The sequence below is a fragment of the Nannobrachium achirus genome (genome assembly GCF_963921795.1).
Source record: "Nannobrachium achirus genome assembly, chromosome: 7".
Classification (NCBI taxonomy): Eukaryota; Metazoa; Chordata; class Actinopteri; order Myctophiformes; family Myctophidae; genus Nannobrachium; species Nannobrachium achirus.
Genome location: NC_137816.1, coordinates 36,037,895 through 36,063,968, shown reverse-complemented (window position 1 = coordinate 36,063,968; position 26,074 = coordinate 36,037,895). Strand labels below are relative to the sequence as shown.

Genomic DNA, 26,074 nt, shown 5'->3' with positions numbered 1-26,074 from the left:
TCCACCAGACACCCGTTATGGAGCCCATTTCCTGGCCCTGGCCTGATGTTTGCACTGTGTGTGTGATGAGGCCGCCGTGGAGAAGGAGATGCTCCAGTTGTTAACGTGTGGCTGGTGAGGATGGACCAGCGCCTTCGCTTTTAAGACAGCGGCCCCGGGGGCCATTACAGAGTCAGACCACCATAAACACATTTGAAGGACACATTTGTTGCAACACAACACATTGCACATTTTAACAGGTTTGTTGTGGAAAATGTGAGCTCACCAAGCAGAAATGTTACAAAATGCTGAGTGTAGCAGCGCAGGACAACAGAGAATTGATGCGGATAAAAACAGACTTCTGTTTACATTCCTCTAAATCAAAACCATACACTTGCATGAATCAAATCAGCACCAATCAGTGACATAAGCCAGTATTATATTATGGTTTGAGAGCAGTTCAGTGGGTTCTTGAAATCAGGTCAGAAACGGACAATGTTTACTTGAGCCACTGGGTTGACAGGTGTGGCTGATTCACAGATCACTTCCTGATCATTGACTAATGCGCCATGCTTTGAATGTTAACGCTCAAAAAGACTACACCGCACTACACCGTGGTGGATAGCCTTCCACCGCGGTGCCGACTCTGATACAGGCTTTACAGGTCTGTATTTGAAATTAAAAGGTTTGAGAGCCGCCATGTAGATCTCTGTACGTGTGCGTGTGTTTTTTCCTCACTTGCGTAGTGATGTCCCAGCCATCCTCCAGGCTGAGTAGAACAGATGAGCCACTGTCCAGGAGCTCCACCAGAATCAGAGACAGCTGCAGAATCTTGTGAAGCTGTGGGAGATCGACATAAACACACACATGAATGAAAATAAACTTGCACATGCACAAGCGGTTTGCTCACTCTGTAACTGATTGCTGTTATTCTCAAGCCTGACTTATACATAGTTGTGTGTGGTCGTTGCACACGTTTGGGTGCAGGTGACTAGCTAGCCACAAATTGCAACATCAGATTTGTTTTAATCTGATGAATCTAGGGTTGCAATACCTCCCATAGGGAGCTCTTTCTATCTGCAAAGTGTTTGTTTCAGAAAAATCCACCATAGATATGTTATGAGCTACCTTCTGTCAAGAAATTCAGTTCAGTTGATAATTTTTTATAAGTATTGGAGTTTGGAAGCGCTCATGGGAAATCACTCAGCTGTCCTGTGTACCACCTAGATTCATCAGATTAAAAAAAAATCTAGTGTTGCAATTCGCGGCTAGTGACTAGCTAGTATTTTGAAAGTGCTGATCGAGCTCTGCCAGCTGCCAAAGCAGGGTTTCCCACAGATAACATTGTTCCAATGTCTATGACATGCTAAATGTAAGGACATAGGCTGCAGGAGGTTAATCAGATAACATGATAAGCGCTCCACCGCTCTCCCCATCTTTGTGTACATATCCATTTCCCTTGGGAAAATGGTCTGCAGAGTGGATTTACCATGATGTGAAAGTCACACACAGGAAGATGAGTGAGAGTGGAGGGTTGGGTCACTCTCACACAATTCTCACCCATTGACTCTCAGGGCCATTGACCAAATTCACACGGCGGCCATTTTGCTCTTATGTCATACTCAGGAGAGTGGGGTTTCCCACCCGCACGTCCGTTCAATGTTGGCGCCATAAGACACTAGTGGGACATACTGTAGGCCTATTATGTCAAAGAAATGTATGCGTATTATTTATGCCCTATTTCTACAACAGGTCCCAGCGGGTGAAGCTGGGGAGGAGCATTTCCAGCTCTAGGTCCACCAGCACCGGTTCCCCGCAGGGCTGTGTCCTGTCCCCACTACTGTTCTCCCTGTACACCAACAGCTGTGCTTCTCTCCACCCGTCGGTCAAGCTCCTCAAGTTTGCGGACGACACCACCTTGGTAAGCCTCATCTCCAAGGGGGACGAGTCAGCCTACAGGAGGGAGATCGAGCGGCTGCGGATTTGGTGCAACAACGACAACCTGGAGCTAAATGCCCTTAAGACAGTGGAGATGGTGGTGGATTTCAGGAGGGACCCAGCCCCGCCCCCTCCCATCATGCTGGAAGGCACCCAGGTGAACTCTGTGGAGTACTGCAAGTTCCTGGGGATGATCATCTCCAGGGACCTGAAGTGGGAACTTAACATCAATACCCTCCTAAGAAAGGTCCAGCAGAGGATGTACTTCCTTCGGCAGCTGCGGAAATACAGACTGTCGAGGGCCATGATGACCCAGTTCTACACGGCCATCATTGAGTCCATCCTCACACACTCCATCATCACCTGGTTCCCCGCTGCAGCTGCAAAAGATCTCATCAAGCTGCAGCGGGTGATACGCTCTGCAGAGAGGGTGATTGGCCGTCTCCAGGGCACTGAGGAGGGCAAGAAAGGCATCATGGCCGACCCCTCCCACCCTGGCCACGGCCTCCTCACCCTGCTCCTCTCTGGGAGAAGGATGCGGCATCTGGGGGCTAAGACAGAGCGCCACAGACGCAGTTTTTCCCCTCAGCCGCCAGGCTGCTCACGGACGCTGGTTTCCCTTCTTCCCCTGCCCCCTAGGGATACCAGTAATATGACTATAATATGACTATGTTGCACTACTGGACTGAACACTATTGCACTTTACTTTATATTATATTATTATTTATTTTCTTGCACGGCATTGTTTTGTGTTTGTTGGTTTCATGTTATATGTGAAAAAAATGGATGGATTGAATGCACACACTGCCAAAACAAATTCCTACTGTATGTTTATTACACAATGGTAAATAAAGGAATCTGAATCTGAACAGCGACGCAACACTGGTTTGAATATCAGTGCTTGAACCTAGGCATAAATTAGGCATTTTGTGACACAGATAGAGTCTCACCTGCTGGATCCATTCAGAGTCCTCCAAGGCTTTGAGGTAGGAGTCTTCTGTGTCTGTGGAGGTGGCGCTGGGAGCACAGGCCCTCAGCAGCTTCTTAAAAGCAGCCTTCACCTGCCGTGTGTCTGCAAACTCTACCGGTACCAGTTCACAGTTCACTGAAGAATCCAGCTTTAAGCCCTGTCAAAAATCAAGAGATTTCAATAATGAACAATAGCAAATTAATAATAATAATAAAAGAATCCATACAAAAATAATAAACACATCTATAATAACAATAATAATCATAATAATCATAATAATAGGAGTTGATTCATTACTACCCTCCACCTTGCCATTTTTGCTTGGACTAAGCTGCACACCCTAAAGGGTTTATCTTGGGATTGCACCTCCTACTGCATGACCGTAACCTCAACCGCAACCGTAATAACAAAACACCTTTTGCTGCCTTCCTTCCTCTTTCTATTTCTTCTTTCCATCATGTTATTATCAGAGATACTGGGCTGAAGTATTTGTCCCTTCGGTTAAAGCCAACGGAAACACTAACATTTAGAGTAGCTGGGAGGGCATTAGAATACACAACCAGCTTCTTGAAGTATCTGGGATATTCAGAGGGTCAGCAATTCAGTTAATTGTTTACTGTTTTGGGCAGACACTGTATCTGACACAATCCAGAGTCCTCTAGTCCCGGGGTGTTCAAAGTTTTTCAGGCCAACGACCCCTTAGCTTGGAGAGAGATGAAACGGTGATCCCCACTACATACTGTATAAAGTCGTGCTGCTGATTAAACTTGTTCGTAGAATTCATAGATCACTTCATTAATGTTTGACACACTGTCATTAGTGTTTTTTGTTTGTTTGCACATGATCTGATGAGTATTTTCAGACAATTAACCACTTAAACCCTGAATACATAGTAAACTTGACCTTTGGCTTTGTACTCTGCTCTTTTTCCCCTCTACACCAAACCTCTTAACCTCTTATGTGACGCGTTATGAGCTTGTAGATCGACTGTTTTCGGGCTAAAGTACGTTGAAGACCCATGCTCTAGTATATACAGTTAGTTAGGGTACAGTTATGATTTGATCAAACAATAGAGTAGGAGCGCACACCAACTGTGATGAGGCGCTAACCACAGGGGATACACGTGTTGTAAAATATAAAGAAAATAGGTCGCACAGTACTGCTCGTAGCTACGATGCAATAAACATTTTAATTAGCAACTTTTCAACATAGGTCATCTTCAGGGTATGGAGTATGGATATTATGATTTGTGTTCTGAAACCATTCAGTGGCTAGGGGGGCGGGGTCATCCTGCAAAAGGTCACTCACCTCCGGATACAAACACTTCACAGAACACTATTAGCCAAGTGCAATTACTGTGTGCGACTGGCATTGATACACAGGACAACGGCTATATTGAATCATGCACTCTAGGAAGCTGAGTGGCCCTAATCCATGCCAGGAAAATGTACCCAACCGGCTCCCAAAATACGTTATGCCTCATTTATTTACTCAGGTGTTGCCTTTATTTTGGCTGTATTATTGTACGTTATAAAATGAGCACTTTGAGAATCAGACAAAGCCAGGATACAGAAAAGACACATTAAAGTCTGAACCTTTCCCAGAAAGTGAAAGCTTCTTATATGGCTGTTAATGACAGAATAGCCTCTGACAACACATATTTCTCTTATTACCTTATGTGCTGCTGTTATTATATTATGAGCCCCCAGACATGCAATTCATTGCTTTATTACTTTCCCCTTTTAGCCAAAAGAAAATAAATTAATTTGAAAAATAGCACTGAGTGGAGTATGAAGTATTAGAATAACTATAAAAACTACAGATGAATATGAATTGTAAGCAAAAAGAATAAACATCTTTTATAGGATGACCATTTACTGTCTGCTGGATTAAGCAATAATAATGGACAGTGCCTAATTCTGCTCTTTTTGTATATTTTTAGTCTTTCCCCCAGTCTGGCGGTATTCTGAAAATGTAATTAAAAGGATATTCCAAAAATTCCATGCGCACGAGAGGAAAGCAGACCTAGGCGGTATAACATTTACCCATCTCTATTAATAGCACGTTATCATTCTCTCTGTATAATGAAATTGCCTGGTAAAACTAGCAAATACAAATGAACAGGAAGTCACTAAATTAATTTATAACACAGAGACCACCGGCTCTCAGATTTCATGTCTGTCTCGCTCTCACCCTCAGATGGGATTTCTCTCCGAAGATATAGAGGGCTGCCTGCTGTTTGAGGAGCTGAGCCTGCAGACTGCTGCTACCTGCAGGGGGCGCCAGATCCTTCCCGGCAAGCCTGGCACCCACATCTGCTGGTGGATGATGGCTGAGCCTGCTGCTGGAGCGCAGGCTGGCCCACACACCTACACACACACACACACACACGCACGCACACACACGCACACACACACACACACAGAGAGAGATCACAACTAGTAGACCTAGCCTACAAGAATGCCTTTGTCTACAACTTGGTACTGTACATTAAAAGAGTGTTCCAATACACTTAAATATAAATTAAAGATAGACAACACAGAAGGAACACACATGTCCATGTACAGTCTTGATGCAAAATAATCCTTTCATAGAGATCATTTCATTCAATTAACTATAAAGAAGGACATGTGATTTCAGAGGCTGCAGTTTCTTCAACATACTCAACTTTGTGTAATTCATTTCAACAATTAAAGACAAATATAAGTTTTTAATAATTATTAACTTTTATTACTAATGCTGTTGTTACAACGTTTGAGAAACCGAACAAAAGCTAACTTTACTCTGATGTACCTGTAGTACCTGAGACAATAAAGTCCACCTTGACATTGACCACAACAGTCAAGCATTACAATCACATCAGTGGTCACTGACCTTTATTAATAAAACTGCTATGGTCTGAAAATGCGCGTGTACACACATGCACGCACCACACACTATGTTAAACTGACTCTATAGTAAAACCAAGCCCACACACTAGGGAATCTATAGGCTTGCCTACCCAATAACAGACAAAGACATTGAAAGCTACTTGCCATGTTCCTGAAAATCCTATTAATGCATTAAAAGACGTATCACACAGTTTGTGAACATTCTCAAGATAAAAATCTGCATCAATTGAAGCCTATTTATAGAAATCCTACATACGTATATAAACTACTTTCACATTTGTCTCTACTGCAGGCCCAAAAGGGGGCCTCATTCTCTGTCAATCAGGGCTGAGCTGCCAGCAGGCAAACTCCCTCGCTAATCTGGGCTCAGGCAGTTGAGTGACCACATCGAGCCCTGCTGAGACAACACATTCACAATGCACACCACCACATCAGAGACACCACTTTGCGCTGGGAAAACCACAGCTCCCAGAGGTTACCCACACAGGAAGCCAAGATTAGTAGTATTGCTTGACAAGAGTTGTGTTAAGAGTTTGTAATGTTGTGCCGCTGGACTAGTACAGGTCAAGGTGAAAAGAAAGAAAAATACACATGTCGCTTAGTGTAGTGGTTCTCAAACGTTTTAATTTCAAGCCCACCCCAGTGTGATATTATGCATTACGGCCACGGAGGCCAAGGTACAAATGGAATCAAATGCATTTGGTTCCTTTTGTACACTGTCAGAGTTACAGAACTGTAAGCGTCCACTTAAGTTCTATCGATCATTTCGCTGGGGACCCCTGGAACCCCTGGAACCCCCTCAAGACCCCTCTTTGAGAACCACTGGGTTAGTAAAGAGAAAGAATAATCAAGTCATGATGATGTGTTATTAACAGGTCTAATGGCAGACCTTCTAGGGGGGGAGCATCTAAAAAGAGATAGTTTCACTATACCTTGATTGTGGATTCTCCCCTGAGTGGTAGGTTTTTGGTGTGAGTGATTGAAAAGTTTATCCCTGTACCCAAGAACTGGGAGATTATGAGTACAAAGGGAAGAGGAGAAGAAGAGGGAGGGAGGGAAGAAAATGAAATAAATCACGTCAACATTGGATGGACATTGTACTGTAAACTGATACAGCCTTCTGACCATGACAATTATAGAAGAACAGTCCTTCAGAGAAGGAGTGTGTTAAAGGGGCTACACCATGAATTTCACATTTTACTTTTTTTTCTTGTTTTTTGGTCTTCCCACAAGTTCCCAGAGAGAAAATATATATTTTGAAAAGCATGGTGTGGCCCCTTTAAGGGACTACTGATTGGGCTCACCACCTCACCACCAGCAGTGACTGAAAAGAATGACTTTCAATAGCATGCATGAACATGAATATGAACATGCATGACCGGTCATGATTATGACTGATGATGACGATGTGTGAAGAGAAGTATGATGAACCTTAGTTTACGGTAAAAAACAGCCGGTGACAGTAAGAGCTGTAAGAATCATACTCCCTTAGTCCACAAAACACAGTTCCAATGCTGCTCGGCAGTGTTGCAATTCTGTGTGTAACACATAGGGAGTACTGTACCATTCCAGATTTATGTATCTTACTACCGGTATATATTAATCAAGTGTGAAAAAAGATATATTAAAAAAACTAAACTGCAGAGTCAGCTTTTGAAGAATTTCCCCCCTGACCTCCTCTAATGAAGCAAAAGCATGTGATGTATGCAGCAGCAACCTAGATGAAGCACTGACATATTACCTAGTGCTGATGAGTAGATTTCCTTCGCCAGCTTCACATACCAGACCGTACAGTCATGCTTCATGAGTTAGGTTGCATTACATCACTGTTGTTGATCTTTGAGGTTATAGTACTGTACAATCAGACCTCTTATTTACCAGGTCAGGGTAAAAAGATAAGATGGATTTCTAGGACCCTGCTCATCTGCGATCGTGCTGGGGTCGGAGCAATTTCAAATCAGGTGGTAACCTATTCTGTCCACCATGGTTTGCCAACTCGAATGGCGCACTCGGCATATGCAATCTCATTGTTGGCACACCTCCCTTATTTGGCGCCAACAAGCGTCCTAGAAACACGTTCCTAAAGGTCATTATACGCCAAACGATGTGAATAAACAATGCCGAAAATATTTATGGTGCATCGTCGCCATAACACAAACAGCAGTATAAATTAATGCAAAAGTAATTATTAATTGGTGTGGCATTATATGCCATCTTGCGGTCACATTTGCGGTCGTAAAATGTACTGCAGGAACCCGATATTGATGTGACAATCAGATTTAACTTAAAAATAACCAAACTCTCCGAATGTCATGCTCATAATAACTTAGGGACTTGTTGTAATGTACATCTATCTCTATTAGGCAGTGAAAAATGACCTATCACACTGGTCGAGGCATACAGCATGGTACGTGTTGAGAAGTAAGTTCAGAACATCACTCACCACCTCTGGTGAAGCTGTTTGAGAATGGGATGTCTAAATGGACAGGAGCCATCTTTGGCATCCTAGAGCTCCTCCTTTCACTGCCTGAAGAACAAATACATACACAGGACATTATTCCCTTTTTGTTCGAGCTTAACATGAATCAAGGAAGGAGAAAGATGGTTCGGTGATAAAGTGAATGGAAAATCTCGTTTCAATATTCAATTAAGTCTTTAGGCTCAAACTCGGAAATCTCACACTGTCAACTCTGTTTGAACTTGCACTGACGCTGTGGAGATAAAGGGAATCCTATTTCCAAATTAAGACGACCTCCATCTGATCCCTGCGGTCTTAGATCTGCTTAGAGCTCAGACACGGGTGGCATTAATGATGATTCGGATGCCTTTTCACCCAGTTCCCACAGGGGTTACATGGGGATTTAGAATCCTGTTGTAGTTACACGTCTGTGTCACGCACCAAAAAAACAGCAGATCTGCACGCTCACAAAGCGTCACACTGTGACACAGTTAGCTTGTAGAGCTTCTATTGTCGGTGCGTTAAATGGCATGCAACCAAGTATACTGTGACTCAGGCTTTAGTGTCCTGGTCACACGGACTTAGTGCATCTCCTGTTGATAGAATGAGGTGAAGTTTAAGGATACAAATGAATGGCGGTGTCACCCCAGGATAACCTCCTGGCTCTTACATAACCTTATATTGTACCACAGTTCCTTCCCAACCAACCAACATGCAGGCATCTCGCATACACATGAAGACACAGCAGCGGAAGTCTCCCATAGATAAGCGGCTGAATTCGAGCCAAAGACCAGGACAAAATAGTCAACAAAAGACAAATTAGTGTTTAATGGCTATTGCCGCACAAAAATAATTTGGAAATCACAACGGTCTGCATATTCGGAGGAAAAGGCGCTCCAAAACAGCCTTGTTAGCACATTCCCCGGCCAAAGAAATCAATCACATCAACACTGCCAATGATTAATTGGAGATAACCTTGAGGAGTGACAAAGACAGCTTTTTTCTGTGAAAGGAACTGTAACTTGATACCTGATCACTTGAAATCTGACAAAAAGAAAAGAGTATATGTTGAAAAGAGACAGACCAAATTCTGGTTAATTCAGCAAATAATCCTGTACCCATATGTGTTTTATTGTACGTTGTGTGCGTGTGTGTGCTCGCGCGCGTGTGTGTGTGTTTGCACCCGTCTCATCCTTGAAGCCTGCCAGGCTATTTCAGGATTAAAAACAGCCCAGTTGGGCATACTGTATCTGCAATAGCTTTTTCTACAGCCTCTGAACTACTTAGCCTCAGAAAGGCAACCTACATATTTTGCTTCTGTCATTTGGGTCTAGGCAAAGCTCAATGTACATTTGCTTCGGTTCTGGGCATCATCAATGGGCGTAGCCGTAGACCAAAACGACTTTGCAGGTGATTTGGATGAGCATGTACTCATGTCTACTCCGTCTTTTACTTTGTTTTACCTCATTTTACCTTCCCTTTACCTTGTGTTTTAAACTCTTATTTTCACAAAAGCCCTTCGAGGCCTGTGTGTTGCAAATTGGATAACTGATTTCAGTTTGTTTATGTACACTGTATCTACCCTTATCAGATAAACCTTAATATAACTTGGTGAATGGATTTCCAGAATGGACCGCAACACTGAATAAAGAGTTAAAACACTCAGGAATCTACCTGGCGAGAGGCCAATCATGGAGCGGTTGGACAGGGTGTTGTTGCCATTGGTCTTGAAGTGAATGGGGATGGAGTCCAGGATGGCTTGAAGGTACTTCTCTTGTTCTAGACTGCTGGAAGTCTCTGATGAAGCCGGCGCTGAAGATCACAGGGAAATATTGCACAGTAAAAAGTGCGTTCATTTAACTCTGAGAGTGTACAAATGGAACCAAATGGACCCTTTCGTATCAGACACAGTCAATGTTAAAAATAGTTATGGAATCCTTTTTGTAGACTTAAAGTGTTAATACAGCTTATAATATATATCTCTGCAAAATGTGCATTTTCTAGAAAACGAGAAAACATTGAGCTCAAGTGGAGCTAGGAGGTTTTGGTGTTCAATATAGCACTGTTTTATGAAAAATAAAATAAATAAACAAATAAAAAAACCTAGAAAATTGAGTAAACTTGACCTTTCACTCTACAAGCTACAAGTCTACAAGCTACAATCTACAAGCTCTGCTATTTTTGGCTAAAGTTCACAGAATATGGATACATGGATATATTATATAATATAAAAAAGGAGGAAAAAAAAACTTTTTATCACTCATAAATTTGAGGACCCCCTGTAGTAACTATGAGGACCCCCTAGGGGTCCCGGACCCATGTCATATTTGGTATAACTATAAGGGTCTGTGTATGTTTGTGCATGCACACACCTGTTGAGGAGGGATTCTGGGACTTAAACAGTCCAACCATGCTCTTTCCGTGGAAGCCCCCGGAGCGCAGCAGCATGGCTTTGCTGCGAGGGTGTTTCCAACAAACCACCGGCAGACGATTGTGTCTGTAGCCACGGGACACCTTGTGAAGGCTGCTGTCCTGCACGGCCTGAGGAACCACCAGCAGCCCCGGGTAACTGAGAGTGGAATATATACAGTATATTTTCACTGTCGGGCAGAAACCTTGTATCTCCAAGTTTCAAATTTGTAGGGTTTTCACGAAGCAAAGCTCTGCTTCATCAGACAAGGCCGTCGCACAAAAGTAGTGAAAACAGCAGATCTACAAGCACACAACGCCTCGCGGTGCGAGGCGTTGTGTGGTTGTAGATCGGCTGTTTTCACTAGTTTCGTTCATTTTTTTTTAAATGATAAAAACAAACGGTTTTGGACATACAAGGTTTCCACCCGACTATGACGATAGGCTATACAGTATATTTAGAGAGACGATGCAGAAAAATGTAAATAAGAAACTGTTGAACCATTTCACACGTAGATTCAAGGCTGTGATACGCCTTTGGTGATTTATGTTTATCCCTGGGCAAAGTTTATAAAAACCTCCCATAAGTAGATTTAGAGAAAGAAATGGAGATACAACACAACACATTTCTCTTCATTAAAACATGTGGGAGGAAGTCTCTTTCATGGCAAGCCAGTATATATAGAGATATTTTATGTTTAAAACTATGCATAACATGGTGAGGTAGAGACTGAGCATGGCCATGGACAATTCACAATGTTTTTGGATTTATGTTTCTCTTCATGCAGTAGGTTGTGTAATGTTGCAACAAAATGAAAACTGACTTGGGTGATTTACTGTATGCATGTCTTGAACTATACAGCTCATGAGTTTGTGTGTGTGTGTGTGTGTGTGTGTGTGTGTGTGTGTGTGTGTGTGTGTGTGTGTGTGTGTGTGTGTGTAGAGATGGGACGTTTGCGAACAAATTGAGTCTTTTGAGCGGCTCCTTGAAATGAATGATGGGATGCGGTTCGCAGTAGGGAGACGTTCCTTTCTAATGAACAGTGGTGGAAAAAGTAGCTACTCAAATTCTTTACTTATGTAAAAGTATCAATACTGCATGTGGAAATACTCTGCTTCCAAGTAGAACTTTGGAATTAAAACGTACTTGAGTAAAAGCAGAAAAGTATTGGTATCAAATGTACTTAAAGTTATACCATGTAACTTTTTTTATAAAACAAATCTTAAAATTGTCCTAACTCTTAAATCGCTAAAGTTTTAGAACACCCACTCCGTTATTTTCAGCTTCTGAAGCCTTCTCTTTATATATTTTCTTCTAGCAGTGACAGGGGCGGGATTTCCCGGCAAAATGACGTCGTCATACACTACCGGCCAATCACAGCGAGGGTTATACACTGCCGGCCAATCACAGCGCATCTTGAAGAGGGGTCGCTAGCTATCACAATAGGGCGGCCATATTTGTAGGCGCCCGTGTGTCTATCTATACTCGGGTGAAACACTCCGTTTCTCCGGAATGCCTGAACGCACAGGAACCAGGGACCCCTCCAAAGATAGATCTTGGCGAGATGGAGGCAGACGCGGGGGTGACGCGGGGGTGTGAGGCCCGGTCCGCGGCGAAAAACGGCCGAAAGACGCGGACGCTACTGACCACTAGTTGAGCAACTTACACAGTATAGCTTTAAGTACCAATAGTAGAAAGTACTCATTATGCAGAATGTCCCATTTCACATGCAGGTTTTCCAATGAATAAAATGTAGTAACATCATTTGAAAATAGCAGATCGACAAGCTCACAATGCGTCGCAACACAACGCATTGTGAGCTTGTAGATTGGCTATTTTTTTTTTTTTTTTTTTTTTTTTAAGATTTGTTTTTGGGCTTTTTATGCCTTTATTTGATAGGACAGTAGACTGACAGGAAATGGGGAGAGAGATGGGGAATGACATGTGGCAAAGGTCGTCCGGATCGGGAATCGAACCGGCGATGCCAGCAGGCATCATAGCCTAGTATATGGTACGCGCCTTGACCACCAGGCCAGCGGGCGCCCCATAGATTGGCTATTTTCAAATGGCCGAAATGTACACAGGGTTGAAGTGATTCGCAATTATAATAAAAATCTACAGAGTAACTAGTAACTAAAATGAGCCAGTCTTTTGAACGGCTCTTTGAAAGGAACGGAACGCAGAGATCCAGCTCACTTCAAAGAACCATAAATCCCATCTCTAGTGTGGTGTACCTGCGACAGAGGGAATAGAGTCTGTTCACGGCAGTGATTCTGAACTGCTCCCCTGTCTTGGAGCGAGAGGAGCTGGCGGTGATGGTGCCCAGGCCCAGGCGCTGGTAGTCTCGGAAACAGGCGCGCTCCACCAGCTGCTCCATGGTGGACTTCTCTGATGATGCCCTCAAGGTGCTGCTGAGCTGGGGCTCCCCATCGTCCGATACTGCACAGACGCATTCAGGACATGCACTGCACATTTAGTCCAGTGATTCTCAACCTTTTGAACTTCAAGGGCCCCCAGCTGGATATGCATTAGGACCTCTATTTGATACAATCTTCATTTCTGGGCCCAAATCTACACTGTTAATTCAACTCTGGGAGTTTACAAATGGAACCAAATGGACCCACTCTCAGAGTTACAGACATGTAACTCCTCAAGGACCCTTTGGGAGGTCCCCGGACCCCCGGTTGAAAACCATTGATTTTAGTTGATACAGGGTTACGTTTCATCTAGCAACTCAAGTTTAACCTTGTTCACTCTGACCCAGATTTGGATAGAAAACCCTTTCGCCTGGTTCTTCAGAAACAGATGATGTTATTGACGTGAACAGTGGCCAAATGACTGACTCATTGCCTGCGTGACTGACTCACACACACACCCAAGGCGCTTCATAGTTATTTTATACTGTTTCAATAAACAACAAGTGCACACGGATAATCCACACACTCGATAAAACACCCCGCCTCACACATTGTTGTGAATAGCAAATGTGTTGCTGCACTCACTTGAAATGTCATCATCATCATGCCAGGTCATTCTGCTGCCTCTGTCGTTCTTCTTCAGTGTGGTCTGACCACTGCGGCCCATGGTGATCTTCCCCGCCTTCTTGGCCCCCTTGACGATGGTCTTGGACAGCGTCCTGTGAGGAGGACAACGTAGCAGACAGAAACATAATTCACCACCGACACTTTCTGCATCACATGGGAGGTGATTCTCCCAGCCGTTCCAAAAACAAGAGACGCACTGTTGAGTCATAATACACAGGAATAGCCCAGAGGACGATATGATTTGCAACCGGAATCAGTGTACGATTAGGTGTACAGGTTGACGGGACATCATGTGTTGTTTAGTTAGTGCAGTTAGTCTAGAGCTCATGGTGTTGAAGAAGATGTCCTGATAAATACAAATTGTCCAAGGAAAAGCATGCACATCCAAGAAATAAATGTACTGGCTGGAAAACAATAAATACAATACAATACAGGTAGGAGGAAGGAGGTCTGCAAACTGTAACGTAAGGACAATGTTTTAACCCCAGACTCATCAGACCTGATAAAGACCCGTGCGGGGTTTAAACGTTGACCTAATTCAATTTGTATCTTGAGAATTACGTTACAGTTTGCAGACTTAACTTCTTCTTTCCTGATAAATAACTAACCTGAAGCCTCATCAGACCTGATAAAGACCCGTGCGGGGTTTAAACGTTGACCTAATTCAATTTGTATCTTGAGAATTACGTTACAGTTTGCAGACTTAACTTCTTCTTTCCTGATAAATAACTAACCTGAAGCCAGTATTCCTCTCTTTTTGCTTGGGCACGATTAGCTGGGGGGCCGTCTGTCCTGCAGCGAACGCAAAAGTGCTGAAGATGGATTGTGGGTAGCGAATCCGCTGGAGGTGTTTCCTGAAGACCTCCACCATCTCCGAGCTCACCTCCTCATCGAAGGCCACCTTTATCAGCTACAAAAAGAGATAAAGCGTTACTGTAGAGCAATGTTGAAAGGGCATTTCAGAAAATTTTTAAGATAAGAGGTTTGAGAATCACTAGAGACAGCTAAGAAAGACAGCAATTCAGTAACAATTAAGATAATACCAGTTCCGAAAGTAATGTTAGACACAATATTGTGTATGACGTATAGGTGCAGAAATGCAGTTCTCTGTCTAAGATGCAATGAATAAGTATAATGGCGTATATGTTAAACAGAATGCAGAAAAGGGGTTAGCAGTTGTTTGTTTCTCACAGTACATCTTGTCAGTGTGACTTGGGTGGGTGGGTGGTAATCGTTCCTTAATTCCCCATCCATCTGACTCAGCCCCTGCATTCCCTTTATTTCCCCTAAGCCTGCATTTCTGACCTCCATCCTCTGCTGTGGTTCTCCAGCAGCTTAGCACCATCTTTACAAAGGTTCTGATAATACAGCCCAGATACACAGTAAAATCATCAGTGTTAATATTATCTCAGAGTGTACAAATGGAACCAAAAGGAGCCCTTACACTCTCAGTGACCCACACCACATAAACACAGTAATTTGTAATCATCTCTGTAGTTAAAAGGATCGGAATGAACCATAAAATGTAATTCACTATGAAAGACTATTAAAAACAAACATGCTTGGTTTAAAATTCCTTTAGTCCTTTTATTCTTACCATCAAATTTGAATTATGCCAGATGCAGACTGTTATCTAACACACACGTGTCATGATGACTTATAAACATTAATTTGTGGAATGTGTATTCTTTGGCCTCATCTTAATTCATTCAACGGCTGTGCTAGCCATTTTGTACAGAGTGAATTAGGACAAGATCATCAGCCTGAATTAATATATGAATATATACAAGATATTCAGATAAACATATACAGTATTAGAGAGCTGATGGGATTATCATCTATCACCATCAATAGATTATCCAAAAGTAAGTTAAGTAAGTAAGTAAGTAAGTAGGTAAGCAGGTAAGTAAGTAAGTAGGTCAAAGTGGCTTACTGTCTGTATCAACTGAGCAACAAGGGTGGGTACTGGGTACTGGGTATATATCCCCCTTACAAGGGTGCTAGACCAAGGAGGTGGGTTGTTGAGATGGAGCACCACACCTGTCAGCTCCCAGTACTTATTGCACATCTTAGTTTCCTGTGGCTCAGAATGTTGCACAATAGTTTTGCGGGGGGAAAACATTTTGCAACATTTCGCTGCTTGCAAGTTGTACTTGAATAAGTTAGTGAAAAATAAACCTTCATGCTTCTGCTTGATTCTTGAATTAGGACAAGGGTCTTCAACAGGGGGTCCGGGACCCCTAGGGTGTCCTCAGAGTTACTACAGGGGGCCCACCAAATCCTTGTGTGATAGGATAATTATTTTAAATGAACAATTGAACCCTCACATAGCTATACTCCGAGGAGAACTTCACTACGAGGCGTTGAGTGCTTGTAGATCGGGTATTTTTGGCAAATAGGTTTGATGTAGAGGTAAAAAAGAACAGACCAAGTACAGAGTGAAAGGTCAAGTTTACTAAGTATCGACGATTTATGATTTTAAGTGGTTAAGTGTCAAACAAGTCTATGAATCCATCTATGAAATCGATGAGAATCTCCATCACACATTTTTACAAGATGTAGAGGGGGTCCCTGCTTCATCTCTCTCTTTGCTAAGGGGTCCTTGGCCTGAAAACGTTGAAGACCCCTGAAATAGAGATCAGCATGAGAATGGACTGCGGTTTACCTGGAAGGTTGCAGAGCGAAGCTGCAGGCCTTCTTGCATGTTCTGTTGCAGCTGGTTCTGGATGCTTATCTTCTTCTCCTTGGTCTGGGCGGACACTGGGAAGGCTCTGATCACCACTTGCTCCCCCACTGGACACACAGGGAAAGAACACGCTCTGGAAACCACCAAGTACTGGAAACACTCCATCGAACAACACCTTGAAGTCTTTAGTTGTATTAACAGTGTACGTACACAGTATGTGCTTTAAAGCCAGTCTGGGAGCATCTAGGGGGAGAGAATCACGCAGTGCTCTGGTTCTACACTCAATTTAACCACTTTGACCATAAATACTTGGGCTATTTAAATATAGACAATCTGTAGATCTGCTATTTTCTAAATAGTCTTGAAACATTTTGAAACGTCCTCGACATGAGAAAGGTGTGAGAAGCACTGACCTAGTGGATCATGAGGGGTGCCTTTGAAGATGATACGGTATGTGGTGAGAAAGAGGGCACCCTCTGCTGGCAGGATGTGTGGCCCCCCCAGCAGGCCCCCAGTGGCTTCCTCCCTGCCATCAGGGTCCAAGACCACCCGCAAGCCCTCAGACACAAACTCCTCCCCCGGCAGCAGCGCTGGACGCAGGATCTTAGGCTGTTGGAGAAGAGACAAAGTAAGTGCACCGAGAATCTCACTGGGTGGACAAATCTCATACATACATACATAATGACAGACAAACAAGTAAATAAAGCACAAAATGATGGTAAAAGCTCATCACAGGTTGTCTGAACCCAAAGAGACATCTTGAAATTACTCCAATATGTCAGTTTAATATCTCTCCAATGTGTTTGCCCAGCAGTCAAAATACACCGCTTTCATCTTATAATATGGACTGATTCAGGAAGAGAGAACCTGCACACTGCTCTTACTCAGCAGCCTCAAGTTAAATTATGTTAATTTAGTTTTAAAAACTTGAGGGCGCTGGACAAGAGCAGTGCATGGGTTCTTTCTTCCTGAATGGTCAACTGATACTGTTCAAAGTAAACTACTCATTTACAAAAAGAACTGTTGCCATGATCTATTATGAAGCATCGCCAGTATGGTGTTCAACTATGTTCCTCAAAAAAGAAAAGAGAGAAAAAAACCCGATGTGATTAACATTATACTGCACAAAAGCTTACACTAGTGAAAACTGAACTCCACATGCCCATGTAAAAGAAATACACACACACACACACACACACACACACACACACACACACACACACACACACACACACACACACACACACACACACACACACACACACACACACACACACACACACACACACACACACACACACACACAAAAAAGAATGCCAACATATACATCACTCCGTTACATGCCAGGTTCAATTTGTAATAAAACAGAGGAGGGACATTTTCTTAATTGCCCTACAGTATATATTTTCTTAATTGCCCATTACAATGCGTTGTGAGCTTTTGGTTCAGACATTTTCTTTTTACACATTAGGAGGGCTATCAAAGCAGAGACATGAATCCCCCATCCCCAAATAGAACCCTGGTTACATGCACACTGTGCATCATAGAGACCTATAAATAAAAACCACAGGTCATTTCACAGACAAAGCCAGAAATCAATCTCTGTAGACATTGGGATTTGTGTAAAAATTGTTCATTATATCTCTCTGGTCAATCATTGGTTTCCTAAGTATTTCAACAGACGGGCAGTTCCTGATGCGTTCATATCTGTAGAATTAGCCAACTCAGTTTATTAATTCCCAGAACGTTCCGTTTAAAAGGAGACAGCTGTTTCACACTTCCAAGAAGGGTGAGATAAAAAGCGTAGCTATGACCAACAGCACGTATCTATTATATTTTTTATTATACAGGCACTTTCACATCACATTTTCAAAGAGTTCAGCACAGCATGTCTTGATGTGTCACGATAAATTCTCAGAAGTTTCAATATATTTTTGCAGCAATGGAAGTTAACCCCTTAACTCATTCCCTGCCAGGCCCGATAGTCCCGAGATTATTCCAATGTCTTTCCCCGCCAGGCCCGATAGTCCCGAGAATTAAAAAAAAAAAAAAAAAAAAAAAAATTCAAAATTTTTTTTTTTCAAAAAAAAATTTTGACCCCAAAAAAATGGAGTAGGCATGATAGCAATCGCGAAATTGCATGTTTAACCCCCATAGCAACCCCATCTTTCAAGTATGGCAGCCATTTTGGCAGCCATCTTTGTTAAACATAGTGGCTGTTATCTCATGAATGCCTGAACGGATTTCCATTCGGATTTTTTTGTTTGAAAGCTGTGAGCAATGTGGACACACGTGGTGCATTATCTAGGCATGGGTGTGCATGATCCGTGCACACCCAATTACATGGAAGTCTATGGAGACGAATGGCAGGTGGGAGTACGGAGGTATGTTAAAATGGCGGTCAATGTGTTAAAGAGGTGGTGCCATAGTTTTGTACTTTTTCTGTTTTTCATGTGTCTAGGAGGTTGAAAGTACTTCATTAGACCCCCTTATGTGTTTTTTTTTAGAAATGATGTATTCTCTTAGTATTTGTTTGTTTTCTCTTGGAGGCTGCCACCTTGTGGTGAAAAGTGTCAGTTAAAAAACACAGATACTAAGTATGTCACAGTATCAACTCCTCCCCTATTTACCATTCACCCAACACTGTGGGGTGTGGCTATATCAGCTGGGTCACCACCCACCATGCCACCCATGCATACTTAATGAACTGGGGGTGTGGCCACATAAAAACCCAATTCTAACTCTTTCTGTATACACTTGCATGACGGCGTTAAGACCAACTACCACACAAACAGATCAAATTGACAGTTTTTCCATTGCTATTTCATTGGCCATTCGCTCCCCTCTGGGCTCCGCAAGCACTGACACCTTCTCCCCCGTGCAGCAGGGACACCATTCTTTTCTAAATGGCCATTTCAATCCCACTCAAACCTCACATGTTGAATATGTATCATTTGGTTTAGGAAATGTTACACATCCCTGTGCTCAGTGCCCAGACGCGTAAAAAAATGTAAAAAACAGCTTATCGCTGTGAGCGAGAGCTACACGGTTCATACATCTTGTCTGTGACGCTTCACTGCCACAGCGCTATAGCCTGATCTAATTTCAGGTTGGAAATTAGATCAGGATATAGGGCTAAAGTCCACACAAAGTTTACCATGGACAGACAGCAATGACAACAATGTAATTCTCAATGAATCTCTGTGATTCTAATCATGCGAGTGTCAATTCCTTGTGTCAATTGTGTTTATATAAGACGTTACTCTATTCAAACACAAAGATGTGTGCTGCGCTATGCATGCCATGTCAATAAAGAACCGATCACAATAATTTCCCATTCTCTATACTAAGTAACATGTTGGTGATACTTATATCTATCAAATAGGGTTTTGTTGAAAGGCAATCAAAGATTATAGCCAATGATTCAAGTGTTGAGTAATGTCCTATATTATATATGCACTGTGCTTCGTTTTGAGCCACATACGCATGCATGCAGGCTGGGTTATTTGACGAAATACAGTAGAGGTAGGGGTTCCGGTTGGAGTTATTATTTAGAGGGGAGTTTGCCAGGTTCCGAGCTGACAGTGAAATGCCAGATCCCATTAACTAGAACAATGACACGTCTCCAAGTGGTCTGGATCTACAAGCTCAAAAGGCCTCACATAGTTAAGTTGTGAGCTTGTAGATACTTTTTAAATAAAAAACGAATATATATATATATATATATATATATATATATATATATATTAACTTATCAATTCACCAATAATGTCTGTTGAAAAAAGACGGACGCCTGTGTTCTGCGCCATTTCAAATTCCATATTCAGTTGCATCGTCATTAAAAACAGAACCTGGAGGAGGCATGCTACAACATTCCCCAGCACAGCGAGCGCCTGTCTGGGAGCACTGAGGCCTGTCCAAAAGATAATAAGATAATATGATCTGTCCTGTGTGGAACAGTGAGACCAGGACAGAGGAAGTCCCACACCACCTCTACACAGCTTCCAGCTGGGTCCCTTACAAGCAGTGTGTCGCACAGCCATGTGTACATGTGTTCACACACAGCTGCTAATATTATCTTGCACGGTGGCTGAGCAGTTAGCACTGTTGCCTCACAGCAAGGAGGAGTTTGCATGTTCCCCCATGCACCAAAAGGTGTGCATGTTAAGGAGCAGTGTTGAATTAATCTTGGGTTGTGCGCCCCCCGCCGCCCCATATCTTTTCTGAGCAAGGGTCTCGCCTCTCACGCAAACGGACATGCATTGTTCCCAAACCCCCAAGTTCACATCTCGCCAACGCCTTAGTGTCACAACAGGGTGTTTTAACAAAGAAACAAGCCTATATGCATATTAATAGACCTGTATAGTAGGTGTTAAGCGACGTGCGCGGGACGTCTCTAGATAAGCGACCCCCCAAACATTGAATCACCAATACACCACTGTTAAGGAGATACTCCTGCAAGTGTGCTGAGCTGGGGCTGCCCACTGCTCTGAATGGTTAGACTGGGTTAATTGCAGAGGACCAATTTAGCCAAAGGGATCAATAAAGTTGAACTTTATCATTGCTACAATTATGATATAATTACCGCCATTACTGTTGCCACTGTTGTTGTTGTTGTTGTTGGTGTTATTATCATCATCATCATCATCATCTCCATCACCCAGTTCTATGGCCATAAGGCAATGTTGTTTACACACCACAGCAGTTAACATGCTACTTGCAGCCAGCACACCACGGAAGCTAAAGTTAGCCTTCATAGAGTAGCAAGACCAAAGGTCTGGACAGACTGCTCACCATCAATCCCACGACGCTCCCACTGGCATGTTGCTTGTCTGTGTTTGTGTGAAAGCATTTATTAAGACCTGGCAGGCATGGTAAATAGCGGGAGTCAAAAAGGCTAAGGGGTAAAATATGAAAGTGTGATTGGCTGACAATACTTTAATTATTAAAGTAAATGACTGGATAACAGGAGCTCCATGCATAAGATGAAACCCATCACAGCGGTACTATGAGCCATATGTTGCTTTAAACCTGATATTACTGTACACAGATTGAATGTCTAATTTATACTTGGTTGCTGATTTATACTTGTTACGCACTGAAAATAGCTTGTCTCTATAGCTCAAGATGTGGTGCCGTACAATGTGATGTGAGCTTAGCTATTTTCAGCGTCAGACACTTGCACGCAGTATAGTATAAATCACCCTTAAGACACTACTCACCTTCTGAATAGGAGGCAGCCTCCGGCTCTCCCTGTGTACAGCCTCCAACGTTTCCATCTGCATCGCCACAATGCCTGTGGGTTACAGGATAATGATCACTGTCTGTGTGTCACATCCATTATGTGCGTGCATGTACATACATTTATGTGCACATCTACTTACAACCACAGCTTATATTTACAGATTTAAACGGTTAACTCCCATGTCAGGAGTTAATCAGCTCAGGGATGTGTGCTTAGAATACACACATCCAATTTTGTATGAGCTGCTTTTGAAAGGAAGTTTGAGGTGAAAAGCGTTACCATGCAAAGCTGAGAGAAATAGGACACTGACAGAGTGTGACGTCATCAGCTGAGGAATAATGAATTCAGGGCACAGCTTGTGCTACAGTGTGAGTACTACCTGGTATCATGCTGTGAAGACTCTTAATGTGGTCCTGGGTCACGCCGCTCTCGGTGCACACCTTGTCAATAAAGCGAGCGATGAACCTGACCACAGAGTTGGCCACGTCACTGGTTTCAGAGTCCTCGAAGCCGCTTTCTGTGTCAAAGCTCTCTGCCACACTGCCTGCAATGCTGCAGAACACACACAGTCCCACAACCATTAATGAGAGAATCTGAAGCAGGGAGGTGGTGATTGATAGGCACATGGAGTGTTGTCTCAGTAAGCTGTGTGTCGACAGAGATGGATGTGATTTATTATACGGCTTGGCTGAATGCTCGTTCGTGATCGCTCAATCACAGCATTCTGTGGTCTGTTATTTCTTGATAACAGCAATGGAAGTGGAAACTTGTAAGCTAATACGCTTACTTAATGGAGTAATTGTAAGTAGCCATGAAACAAGTGGGGATAATATACAGCTTGGTTGTTGGTCCTGCTCCAGCTGAATGTGAATTATAACGCTAAGTAGGCTAATCTTAAGGTTTAGGTTGCTACAGTATGCACGCAGAGCCAAACCTAGAATAAACAGACCATTTCTTTTAGCAGAAATGTTTAAATCATTGAAATGATTTTGTTATTTTATCTTCTGTCAAATTATTGATTTCTTTAGTATGTAGCTGTGAAATAAACAGTATAATGAACAGCAAGTCATTATTCTTTACATAGTGTTAAGTCTATGGCTGTTTTACACTGATAAGAAGTATCTGCTAAGAAAAACAACAATTTTTAAATGAAAACACTGTTGACATGACTCACATATAAGAATGACTTTTGTCAACTGTTGTCAACTGTGTCATTGACAATGCCTGAGTAAAGCCTGAGTAAAGCCAGCAGAATGGCACAAGATACCAGGATCAATCACAGGAGTGTTCTCAGTCAGACATAATGTTTCATACAAGACGATATACTGTATTCATACAAAGCAATGAAAGCAACGACAAGTTGTGGTCAGAAACCAATAAAGTTCCCAGTCTCTTTTTCCTTTCAACAGACATGGAAACAAAACAAACACTCAAATATTGTCCAAGGGTAATTGTGTATATTTGGGGAATACATTTTGAGATTTGGCATGTGAACGTTTGGCTGTGAATATTCTGCAAAGTTCCCGTGTCTAATATGTCCTGCAGGAGAATCGACCGATGACTGGCTAGTGCTACTGTGGAACAATAATCACAGATAATCCAGATATGAATCCTTGGCATCACCATCTCAGCTTCTAAGAAAAGCCCAGTTTTGGTTCCTTTAAGAGAAATCACTTTCACTTCCATTTACTTTGGTCTCTTGTTGAGTGGAAAGTTGACAACACCCTGCAGGTTTTATATTTCCAAAGTAAAGTATTGTGTAAGCGTTACTCCAGAGTGTGGTAGGACAACGTAAGCCCACAGAGCGGATGTGGCTGCATATGGAAGGAAGTGCTGCGTTTCATTTGGCTATAATGTCAGAGTATCATGTACGCCGTGACCAATGCCACAACCACCCACGCACCAATCATCACGTTATTAGGATGGGACACATACTCCCAAATCAGGGACTTGAGGCTTTCTCCAGATAACGCTGTGATCCGTGTACCTTACACAGCCCCAGTTGGTCAAAATGATTTATAAGGTATTGAGGCCCGATGAAGGTCTTTGTGACCAAAATATTATGAATTAATTATTTTTCATTATGTGAATGTTTCTCCTTTCTGAAATTGGACATATTGGAATATATCCTTTTCAAAGCAGCTGTTCTCTCAGGTAAACACAGCTGAAGGTAATGTTAACTCATTGACTGCTAATGACGAGTTTGACAAGTTATATAAGTGTGTCCAGTTATATAAGTGTTTTTAATTTATTTTTTACTTCCTACTACCTATACTAGGCATGATCGTGATTGAGAAATTGCTTGACCCCCAGACCAAACCCATCTTTCAAACATGGCGGCCATGTTTGTTTACATATGAAGAAAACATGATGGCCGCTTTCTCATGAATGCCTGAACGGATTTCCAAGCAGATGTTTTTGTTTGAAAGCTGTGAACGGCGTGCAAGATCCGTGCACTGTCATGCACATTAAAAGGTAAGAAAATGCTGCCAGTGAAGCCTGAAGGATGCCATGTTCAAAATGGCAGTCAGTAATAGTGAGTGTCACAGGAGCTGTCCATGGTGGCACACAGTAGCATTTACTGTAAATGAAACACACTCACAATTAAACTATGTGCAGACTTGAGACTTGGGAACGCAACTGGCACCACAGATCCAAAAGCCTGTGGGCCAAAAATGCAAATAAAGAGATTCAATTTTGGAAAGGTATGCTGTATAAAAGTCCCAGTTCGCCAAAAGGAAACCAGATGTCAAACGGACATCTGATGTCCCATGTCACTGTAGGATGCCGAGGGCCACTGTGGGTTGTTTCGGACACAATTGTCGACTCTTTTCTAATTAAACGTGTCTGTGCTTTACTGACCACACACATGTACACTACTCAAAGAAATGAAGGGAACAAAATGTTCCCTTAATTCTTTGAGCTTTCTTTGAGCAGTACTACAGTATACTATACTCAAATAAATTCAAATAAATTAACGGAACATTTTGTTCCCTTCATTTCTTTGAGCAGTATATATATAAGGGTTCACCAAGTCTATACAAGCTGTGTGAAGCCCAGTCTTCTGGGTCAGCTGTCTGCTATGCATTTAATCAAAGTCCTTTATAACCGAAAAATGTAATGACATAGTGACATCACTCTTTATCCTAGTTTTCAACGAACGCTGAGCAGACAGTGCCGTCACTACAAGCTCTATTTTTATATGCTTTCTGAAACGTCTGAAACACTAGCAGGATTATTATTTCATGTCAACTATAAGAAGGTGTAACCTAATTATCCAGGTAAAGTAATGTGTCACTCTGCAAGTTTAACTATAGTTTTCCACCTGTCCAAAGCTATTTCCGATACGGCCAAAAACCTATCCTGACATGTAGTGATACATAAATAGCTTCTGTTTTGGTATGACTGGGTTTCACACCTTATGTGCGACAACCCCGTTTACTAAAGTACCATGCATAGTAGTACATAAGGACCGCAGGAATACACAAGAAACGGAGGGGGAGAGTGATTTAATCCGGTTGCTCCGTAGGTCCGTACTTAATTGTCTCACTCAACACTCAACCCGACGGATTAAAACCGATAAAAACATATGTACGCTTGAACTACCCATGGCGAACTTTTGTCAACCGTGGTAGTAGTGAGGAAAATTACTTATGACAGCGGTTCTGAAAACATGTGTCCCAACAAGAAATATAATTTAGCAAGAAACGGGAAAAAAGGAACGTCATTGCAATCACTGAAGAGGACGTCTGGACTCCTCACAGGCACAAACGGCTTTATTGGCATGAGAAAACATACACACAAACGCGCGCGCACACACACTCACACTGCCTGTTCTCCAACAGCGAGACGGGTGCAGTGCACTGTTTTGTTATAATTACTCAGTCCGGGTGGTTAATCTGTACCTCGGTCCCTCGTGGAGTTGCATTTACCGCGATAACGTTGCTGACAGACAGCAGACAAACATCACGTCGGTCGATTGTAGCGGAGAGCGGGTCGGCACGTGAATAACGTAGAGAGGAACTATGCATGTCGACGGATCTACCGTACGTACTCTCTCACCCAAAAACGTACACAAAATCACACATACGTAACTATAAACGGCCCTTAACCTGGCTGGTATCCTAGTTACTGTACTTTGCAGCATCCTGGCACTCTAGTTACTAGTTACTTTTCTAGTTACATTTACTCTGTTTTCTTTCTAGGGTTCATGCCATGATCTTGCACTGTGTAAGTCATTCTGGATATGGGTGTCTGCTAAATGCCTTTATTAAAGCCGAAAGGAAATAAAAAATATGTTTTTCACACTTTTAGAGCATATCTGTAGTGATAATATGGCCATACCTAACACTGGATGTTGAGTATTTGTGTATTGAAACAATTGACACAATGAAACATTTAGAGCCCTACGCCCAGGGAGCCATTCGTCCTCTCCGCACAGCAGAGCCAGTCT

General features: G+C 42.6%; 1 protein-coding gene across 2 annotated transcripts in view; it reads right to left on the bottom strand.

Moving 5' to 3' along the window:
• sbf2 (SET binding factor 2) overlaps positions 1–26,074 on the bottom strand; it is a 156,444-nt gene that overhangs the window by 16,091 nt on the left and 114,279 nt on the right. Inside the window, exons 20-33 of one of the 2 annotated variants that reach the window (XM_080730700.1) lie at positions 22,001–22,173; positions 21,599–21,672; positions 16,790–16,985; positions 16,356–16,483; positions 14,425–14,600; positions 13,649–13,782; positions 12,881–13,085; positions 10,609–10,805; positions 9,911–10,048; positions 8,222–8,305; positions 6,711–6,785; positions 5,081–5,256; positions 2,868–3,044; positions 718–819 (exon numbers count right to left, since the gene is read on the bottom strand). In XM_080730700.1, coding sequence (XP_080586826.1) covers positions 718–819; positions 2,868–3,044; positions 5,081–5,256; positions 6,711–6,785; positions 8,222–8,305; positions 9,911–10,048; positions 10,609–10,805; positions 12,881–13,085; positions 13,649–13,782; positions 14,425–14,600; positions 16,356–16,483; positions 16,790–16,985; positions 21,599–21,672; positions 22,001–22,173 — 2,035 coding nt within the window. The remainder of the gene's footprint in view (positions 1–717; positions 820–2,867; positions 3,045–5,080; positions 5,257–6,710; positions 6,786–8,221; positions 8,306–9,910; positions 10,049–10,608; positions 10,806–12,880; positions 13,086–13,648; positions 13,783–14,424; positions 14,601–16,355; positions 16,484–16,789; positions 16,986–21,598; positions 21,673–22,000; positions 22,174–26,074) is intronic. The other variant, XM_080730699.1, reaches the window with a different exon arrangement.